The 10,237-nt window shown below is 35.7% G+C and overlaps 1 protein-coding gene across 1 annotated transcript; it reads right to left on the reverse strand.

Annotated features, from left to right (window-relative positions):
- Positions 1–9,607: 9,607 nt before the first annotated feature.
- On the reverse strand, positions 9,608–10,237 carry LOC120200761. The gene has a single exon (XM_039201514.1). The coding sequence runs from the start codon at positions 10,235–10,237 to the stop codon at positions 9,608–9,610; it is 630 nt and encodes a 209-aa protein (XP_039057445.1).

The following is a 10,237-nucleotide window of genomic DNA, read 5'->3' on the forward strand; positions in this document are numbered from 1 at the left end:
CATCACATGTATCAAAAAACCTGATATATATAGCAAAATCCGGTGTATCCAAAAAATTCTCAATATCCCTACAAAATTATCTCTGTAACTTAAACCCCAAAATTTACATAGATCCCAAAAAGGATTACATCTCTCCCAAATAATTTGCATAGATCACTATTTATAGAGCCAAATACTTGGTCATTCATAAGAATTCTTGCCTAAAATAAATACTTACTTTATTAAATAAACCTAATTATCAAATAATATTTAACCACTAAAAGTACAATAAAATCCAACTTAAATACCAATTATAATTTGGGTCAAAATATATCTCATGTGTTCCATGACAAGTATTTCATTGTATATCATATTCTTACACATTTTTGTCTTATTCATATGTGTCTCTTTTTATCATTGTAAACTTGATTTTTAGCAATGTAAATTACATCTTGTGAGTCATACAATAATGCCACTAAAGGTGTAGTTTTTTCTCTATAAAGAAATTTTCACAAATAGATTTTTAAGTCACTCAACCTCTTGTCTAACTAAATCGAGAGCTATAAACTCTTATTACATAGTAGGGTGAGCAATACATGTCTATCTAATATATTTTTAAGAAATGATTGCTCCACCCAAAGTAAAAACATACCCACTTACTTTAACTTTATTATTTACTCAATTCACATCATAATATCATTTAGGGTTGCAATGTATGTAATGAATTTAAATTAGTATATCTACTTAATATTAGATAATTAATTATAACATATTTTCTTTATATTTTAAATTATTGTAATTAATTATATTATCCTTGTAATTAGTTGTAATCCCCCAACTCTAGGCTAGTTTCATATTTCTGTGCTTTGGGTAACTCATGGCAAAGCCCAATCTTGTGTATATATATTCACTCTTAATCAATGGAAAGGTCAACCCATTGTTTCTCAATATTCTTCTCTCTATTTCAACATGGTATCAAGAACCTAATCTTCCTGGGCATATTTTTCTTTTTCTTTTTTTCAGAAACACCACGATCTTTCATATATATAGATCTAAAACTACGCCACCAGTCCCTTCAATGGATTTCGATATGACTTCCTCTTCCACCAACGATCCTATCACTATCCAAAATTCTCAAGATCCTCAACATGCTCTCCTTACAATCAATCTCTCCAATATCACCAAATTGTCATCCACCAATTATCTCATATGGAGCCTTCAAATCCAATCTCTTCTTGAAGGTTATGATCTTTATCACTTCATTGATGGCACTCAAACTCCACCACCACCAACCATTAGCGTCAATGGTGTTACATCTCCAAATAAGGCGTACACAACCTGGAAGCGTCAGGATCATCTCCTTTTTAGCGCTCTCATTAGTGCCATCTCCATTTCACTGCAACCACTTATTGCCCGCACCACAACTTCCCTTGATGTATGGCAAACCTTAGCTAATCTTGTGGTCATATTAAACAATTAAAGAAACAATTAAAGCGGTGTAACAAGGGCTCAAAATCAATTAGTGAATATATGCAGGCGATAAAGACTCGTGCCGATGAACTTGCTCTTTTAGGGAAGCCAATTGATGATGAGGATCTTATTGATCGAGTCCTAGAAGGACTAAGTGATGTGTATAAATCTGTCATTGATGCCATTAATGCCCGTGACACGTCAATTTCTTTTGTTGAACTTCATGAGAAACTTCTCAACAAAGAAGCATCTCTTCAGACCGCTCAACCATCTTCTCTATCACTACCAGGCACAACAAATCCCACTGTCTTCCAGAATCGTCCAAATTGGCGTCCACCAGCCACCAATCCACAACAATCAGTCGTTACCACTATGTTTTCTCCTCATGATCAACGCCAACCCAAACCTTATTTGGGTCGTTGTCAAGCATGCGACACTCAAGGACACATTGCCAAACGACGCACGATGTTTTGACTTGTCACTAATCAACAATCACCAACATCTCATCCTCAAGGCTCTCAGGAATATCGCCCTTCCACAACCTGGCAACCACAAGCCAATCATGCTATTTTGGGCAACAACACTACACCTACTTGGATGCTGGATAGTGGAGCATCTCACCACATTACGTCTGACTTGAGTAATCTCTCTTTTCATAGCTCGTATCAAGGATCTGATGATGTCATGATCGACGATAAATCGACCCTTCACATAACCCATACCGGTTCTACCACCATACATACTTATTCTCGTACCTTTAGTTTACAAAATGTCCTTTGTGTCCCTTCCATGAAAAAGAACTTAATTTCGATTTATCAATTTTGCACTCATAACCATGTTTATATTGAATTCTCACCCTCTACTTTTCAGGTGAAGGATCTAAACACGGGGGCAATCCTTTTGATGGGTGAACCTAAGGATGGCGTATATGAGTGGCCGACTACATCCCCTTTAGTTTCCTCTCCACCATTGCTTGCATTTTCCAGTGTAAAGACCACATCATCCGAGTGGTGTTCTAGACTAGGTCATCCATCATTTACCATTATGAAAAATACTGTTTCCAAATTTCCTTGACCATTGTCTAGTCCGTTATCCTCATTCATACATTGCAATGCTTTTTCATGCAATAAAAGTCATAAAATTCCATTTTCTTCTTCTACCTTAACCTCATCCCACCCGCTTGAACTTATCTTTTCTGATGTATGAACCTTTCCTGTTTATTATGTTGATGGTTTTCAATACTATGTTATTTTTGTTGATCATTATACATAATATATTTGGTATTATCCCCTTAAACGGAAATCTCATGTGTATGAGGTTTTTGTACGTTTCAAGGCATTAGTCGAAAACCAATTTAAACACCGAATTGTTACCTTCTATTCAGATAATGGTGGTGAATATCAAGCCCTTGATCGTTTCCTCTCCACCAATGGGATATCCCATCTTACTACACCACCCCATACACCAAAACATAATGGTTTTTCTGAACGACGTCATCGCCATATTGTTGAAATTGGTCTATCTCTCCTTACTCATGCATCAATGCCTTTAACTTATTGGACTTACGCCTTTGCCACTACTGTATATCTCATCAACCGTATGTCCATGCCCACACTACATCTTTCATCTCCTTTTAAGAAACTCTTTGAGTCTCAACCCAACTACACTAAACTTCGGGTGTTTGGTTGCTTATGTTATATGTGGCTTCGTCCTTATTCTCAACATAAACTTGACTCTCGTTCCACTCCTTGTGTTTTTCTTGGCTACTCTTCAACACAAAGTGCCTATATCTGTCTCGCTCTATCCACTTCTAAAACATACATTTCTCATCATGTCAAATTTATTGAAAACTATTTTCCCTTTAGAACTCACCAATCTCATCTAGCTCATCCCACCCCAAAGATCATTTCCAAATAGCTTTCCTCGATCCAAATTTTACCAATTTCAAGTGGCTCACTTAATACGCCTCCACAAAGGGATTCCTCATGTCAACATCCATCACAAAAGACCCAAACAATCCACTGCCATTTCTCACCAGTCGACTGTCGTTCCCTTTCCATAGACCTCCCTTTACTCGAACACAACTCGGTTAATCGCCAAGAAACCATGGTTGACCATTTACCACTAGAACCACACAATTTTTAGACCTCTTCTGCTTCAATTATAATGCAACCCACCTATCAAAATACCCATCCCATGACCACTAGATCGAAAAACAACATCCACAAACCCCTAACCAAGATAAATCTCACTGCTATCATTTCTCAACCATCAGGCATTGAGCCTCATACTGTTTCCAATCCCTAAAAGACCCCAAATGGATACAAGCTATGAATGATAAATTTGATGCTCTTGTTTGGAATGGAACTTGGGAGCTTGTTCCATCTACTTCTCTATAGAATCTTGTTGGATGTAAGTGGGTTTTTCGTATTAAGCGACCTGGAGTGGATTATCATGATACTTTTAGTCCGGTTGTTAAGCCGACAATAATACGGCTTGTTCTAAGCCTGGCAATCAGTAGAGGTTGGCAATTGCGATAATTGGATGTTAATAATGCATTTCTTCAGGGCCATTTTTTTGAAGATGTCTACATGACCCAGCTTCCAAGATTTGTTGATAAAGACAATCCAACACATGTATGCAAACTAAAGAAGGCTATATATGGACTCAAGCAGGTCCAACGGGCATGGTACCTTGAACTTTTCCAATTCCTTATTGAGTCTGGGATCACAAACTCTCATGCAGACACTTCTCTATTCATTCTTCACTCAGGTGACACTACTATATATCTACTTGCTTATATAGATGACATTATTATCACATGTACCAACACCAATATTATTTAGCGCTATATTGACCTCATGACACAAAGATTTTCAATCAAGGATCTTGGCATCTTGTCTTATTTTCTCGGTATTGAGGTTCTAACCACTTCATCCGGTCTGCTGCTTACTCAAAGGCGCTACATCACTGATATTCTTGCCCGGACAAAAATGATTGGTGCAAAACCTGTTGCTACACCACTTATTACAGATGAAAATCTCACACTTCATTCAGGTACAGCTCTAACTGATTGCAAAGAATATATAACAATTGTTGGTAGTCTATAATATCTTTGCCTCACTCGCCCAGACATAGCATATGCTGTTAACAAGCTTTATCAATTCATGAATTGCCCAACGTCTGAACATTGGAATGTTGTAAAACGACTGCTTCGATATCTATGTGGCACATTAACTCATGGATTATTCCTTTATAAGGCAAATCCACTTTCCCTTCATGCCTTCTCAGATACTGATTGGGCTGGAAACAAAGATGATTATACCTCAACGAGTGCCTATATTGTCTATCTTGGTCGTCATCCAAGAAACATCGTACAGTTGCTCGATCCTCCATAGAAGCCGAGTATTGATCAATTGCCGCTACTACTTCTGAACTCAATTGGATTTGTTCTCTTCTCATAGAACTTGGCATCACTCTTCCTACACCACCTGCTATCTACTGTGACAATGTTGGTGCCACCTATCTCTGTTCTAATCCAGTCTTTCATTCGCGCATGAAACATGTGGCAATTGACTATCACTTTATTTGGGGTCAAGTTCAATCAGGTGCTCTTCGTGTTACTCATGTTTCCTTAGCATATCAACTTGCCGACGCTCTTACCAAACCGCTTCCACGAAGCCGCTTCTAAGATTTAAGGGTCAAGATTGGTGTCTCATCCAGAGCTCCATCTTGAGGGGGCATATTAGAGAATTAATTATAACATATCCTTGTAATTAGGTTTAATCCCCCAACTCTAGGCTAGTTTCCTATTTCTGTGCTTTGGGTAACTCACGGAAATGCCCAATCTTGTGTATATATATTCACTCTTAATCAATGGAAAGGTCAATCCATTGTTTCTCAATATTCTTCTCTCTATTTCAACACTTAACTTACTAATAACATAAGAAATATTATAGGGTTAAATATAATTTATAGTTCATTAAGAATATTACAGTTTCAATTATTTTACCATACTAAGATAGTGAGACATTTTGCCCTTTATTTTTCTATAACTGAATATTAAAATCATAAGAGGTACCTATAAAGATCACACTAAAATTATTTAACTTTCTTAAAACTCTCTTTATAATGAGATTATTTTAAAGTGAATCTCTTTTATCATTTAATTATTTTTACTTTTAAATTATATGAATTTCTCTCAAATCACTTGTTTTTAAATTTAAATGATAAGAAGTTTTAGTTTCTCTACTAGTTTCCATATGCATAATATTTTTTTATTAAATTAAAGGTGATTATAAAGTAACATTTGTTTTAAGTATTCTCAATCATTTGACAATAAACGTTCAATCATCTTTACAGATTGGTGCTTGAAACTTATGACTTCTAAAAACAATAACGATTCCTTTAATCACTTAGGTAAGTTGATTCGTGCCACATATATACTAAAATTCAACCAATCATCTACATATATATTTATAAAACACAATTATACCCAAATATATTGCTTGAGTCTAATCTAAATCCCTTAAATCAAACCGCAAAAACCATCGTCACTGCCTCACCTTTGCCTCGCACCTTCTGAACCCGAACCTCCTCAACCACCAACTAAATATTTTATCGTCGAGGATTTTACAAGGAATATTTGACGCCTTAACCTATTTAGTCGTAAAGGTTTGACCAAAAACATTAAGATTACCAAAGAACAATTGCAAGCATTCTGATAAGAGATGACTATTTAAGATCTCAATTCAATACTTCTGACTTTCTTTTATATTATATTAAACCCTTTCATATTTCATTTAAATATTTTTTCTTTCAGATTTGCAAAATTAAATATGTTAAATTTCATATCCAAACGGTCGAAAGAATAATTTTGGAGAGCAGAACATACTGTAATTCCACACTAATTTAATGATTGGAATTGTAGATTGCAATTCGCGTAGAACTATATTACATCGTCAATAAATCATGTATGAATATATCACGTCAATATTTTAATCTATATAAATATGTTCAGTCGATAAACAGACATTAATCCTTGATCAGTTAACCATTAACATAAAAAATATTCAAATCTAAAATAAAATGTTAAGAATTAAGATTTTTTTTTTATAAAAAAAGCACCATTTATAGTTGTAGATGTCTTTTGCCAAAATTTGCGCCGTTTCTTAAAAACTGCTCACTTTGAATCAAAAGAGACGCTAAAACCGTTAATGCTTCACCATCCTTTTCCATTTCTAAATCGCTGAACACCATCAAAACTTAAACCATTTCCTCTTCTAACTTCTAAAAGAAAAGAAGGAACAATCCTTCGTAGGATCATATCATAGTACAAACGAAGGTCCAACTTAACTGTTCAAAATTTTCCTGGTGAAACCAAGGGCGTTCACTAGTTTCGCCATTGTAAACTGCCAAGGTAATTTACTGCAAAATCTCTTGGATTTTGATCTCCTTTTTAAGTTTCTAGAGACGGGGTTTAATTAGTGTTTTATTGATGTATCCTGCAGGAAAAATTATGGCCAATGGGGAACCAAAGTCATATTCAAGCAACCTACAGTTGGCTCTTACAATTCTTGGCACATTCACTGGGATGATCATCTTGATAATCGGAATCACCATGGCATCAAAATACGCTCCAAAACCGCACCAGCAGCCATTGATACTCAAAATTCATTCCATTTCAATGTCAGGCCTCAATGTATCATGCTTCTTGACTCGTACAAGATGTGACATAACAGTGTTGTTCGCGAACCGAAACAGCGTGTTGGAGATGCCCATACACAACTTCAACAGCTCGTTGTATTACAATCACAGTAACCCGATTTCGTGTGCTGTTGTGGAGGCAATTCACCTGGGGCCAAAGAAGCAGAGGCTGGTGGAAATATTGCATGTTCAACAGTGCTCAGTGTGGGGAAGAACGGCCATACGTTGATGATTGGGTGTTGGAAGGTATGAACTATGAAGGGAGATGAAGAGAAGGGGGAAATGAGCTTTTTTTTGTGGAGATGAAATTGAGGGTTTCGTATAGAACAGGTATATTGGGATGGGATTATTATTTGAAGACTGATTGTCCAAAGCTTGATATTGACCTTGTTCCTGGTACTGGCAATGGTGGAGTCACCTTTCTTCACCCTAAGATATGCTTTGTCCAATTAAGAAATTGATGGACGAATTTTGTTTTCCTTTTCTTTTCCAAGTTTTTATGGTTCCATCTACCATGGTTTTTGGATGTATTGGTGGATAGCTTTACTTAGAACAAACTTAGAATCAATACAAAGAAATTTTCGCGTTGAGCCACAACAAATATTGTATTACAAAAGATTGAAATGCAAGTAAAAATGAGCATAAACGCAATGAAAAGATCGAACATAAGTACCTCTTTCCATCAACCTTTAGAAACATTAACATTATGTTTGACAACTGTTGAACAATAAAACTCTTTCCATCAACCTTTAGAAACATTAACATTATGTTGCTGATTTCTTGATTTCGTTGCAAAACATTTTTCTTGTGCTTTATGTGCTTTCTTTAAACTGCTTTCTCTACATGCAGGTGGTTTTATCAGCCTTTGATGAGGCCGTGTCACTTGATGTTTTGGATCATCCAGTTTTGAACTTGATCTATTACATGGTATTTAACGAATCCATTTTACTCATGTAATACTATTTCTCTCAGTTCCTAGTACGAATGCTTTTTTAAGCTAATATTCATATTAGCAGCTTACTTAGATTCCTTGAATATTCATATCAACATATTGAGTGTTTTGAATATAAAACTAATCAGTGATTGAAATGTTTTGAATGTGCTGCATGTTTAGGAAACTATGTAGGAATTCATATTGAGTGTATTTAATGGAAATTCATTTTTATGAATATATTGCTGCAGTACTTCATTTTATATTGTGTAAGTGTTATATAGTGCTTGAATAACATTAGTTTGTAAGCATGAATTTATATTGTGTATGTAAGTGTTGATTCTTGAACTATATAGCATTCCTAAAGCAATAAAAGAACTTGATGAGTTATCAGAGCAGGTGCCAAAAGCAATCAAATTATACTTTTTTGCCCTTGAAGTACTAATGGATAAGAAGAGACGGGTTGTTTTCTTATTAATTTCTCCTGAAATTAGATGTCTGTTGCTTAGGCATATGGAGGAGAGTTGTCCTTGAGATAAACAACTCCAAATTTCTCTTGATAACTGTCAGTTTTATTTAATGTTTTGTTTGACTTGAACATTAGGAAGTGGAACCTATGTTTTAATATTTGATTTGCGTTGGACACTATTAAGTGCAAGTGTGCAACTATGTTTACTATTTATTTTTTCTTGGATGCTGCTAAGTGTTTTCTACATAATTCGTGTCATAATTAAATTTTAGGTTTATTGTTATTAGATAATGTTACATGATATTAAATTTGGGTAATATAGAGTAGAAAATAATATATGCAAAATCAGTTAACCATAGCAGCGTTTGTAAATAAAACCCACTAGAAGTCAGGTTCTTTCGCGGCGTTTTGTGAAGGAAACGCCACTAATAGTGTACACATTTGTGGTTTTGTAAAAAAGCCACTATATAAATAGTTAATAGCGATGTTTTTACCATAAACGACGCTAAATATCATAACATATAGTGGCATTTTAGAAAGTAAATGCCACTAAAGACAAGTTAATTAGCTACGTTTTTAAGAAAAAAACCTCTATAGAGCTTGACCTTTTGTGGTGTTTTCTATTCATAAACACCGCTAAATGTTGCGGCACTGGTTTTAGTGGCTATTTTTTTTGGCACTTTTACTGGCATTGGGAAAGAATTTAGCAACGCTTAAAAACGCCGCTAAAAACTTGTTTTGTTGTAGTGTGGGGGGAGTTCACAGGGACAACAAATATCAAAGTTAAGTGTTCGAGGAAAATCATGGGAGACTCCAGAGATAGCAACAAGAAAAGATTTAAAGGTAGAGGATTGGATCTTCCACCGAACAAGCATGAAAATTTGATTAGTGCTTCATCCGATGAAAATCTAGCGATATTCTTCTTCGTATCAAGTCCTCCAAAAATCCTGTAAATCTTTTTCATCTTAACGGGTTTATTTTTTTTGGATAAGTAATTTATATTTCATCCAAAATGAAAGCAACATAGCTGCTACAAAGAAACAATCAACGTACTAGATCAGACCCCAGTTAGTGAACATAAACCTATTAGCATCATCAATTCTATGTATACAATTCCTATACAACTTGATCTTTACAGCCTCTTTAATCCTATATACAACTGTGCCAGCTGAACGAGAATGTCCCCTAAAACACCTATGGTTACGCTCTTCCCAAATGTAGTACAGGAAACCAGTCCAAGCAAGCTTGAGAATTTGCACTCGGAGGGATTTACCTTTCAAGTTCACAACCAACCAGCTAAGACATTCATCCCAGCTTTGCATGTCATAACGAATCCCACATGAAGCTAAGATAGTCCTCCAGACTTCCTTAGCAAAGAAATAACCTGTAAAGAGATGGTCACGGGATTCTAGACCAGATCCACACACAACACAATCAGTTTCCGTAATCAAACCAAATCGAGCCAGCCTATCCTTAGTAGGAAATCTGTTGAGGAAGACCATCCACGAGATAAGGGAGAACTTGGGTATATGAACAGGGAACCAAACGATTCTGTGCCAATTAACCTTCTCCCTGCTGACGCTAATGTCGTCCCAAATCCATCTTCCTTTAATGTGGTACCAGATAGTACCAGGAGAAAACAACCTCCTTGCCTCTTCTCTTAGCCCCAGCAGCTTCTTCAT

This window comes from Hibiscus syriacus, unplaced genomic scaffold (genome assembly GCF_006381635.1).
Source record: "Hibiscus syriacus cultivar Baekdansim isolate YM2019G1 unplaced genomic scaffold, ASM638163v2 tig00006570_pilon, whole genome shotgun sequence".
Classification (NCBI taxonomy): domain Eukaryota; kingdom Viridiplantae; phylum Streptophyta; class Magnoliopsida; order Malvales; family Malvaceae; genus Hibiscus; species Hibiscus syriacus.

Bases quoted from the DNA above. Each gene is read 5' to 3' on its own strand.
- LOC120200761 (XM_039201514.1), bottom strand. From the start codon at position 10,237: ATGAAGAAGCTGCTGGGGCTAAGAGAAGAGGCAAGGAGGTTGTTTTCT.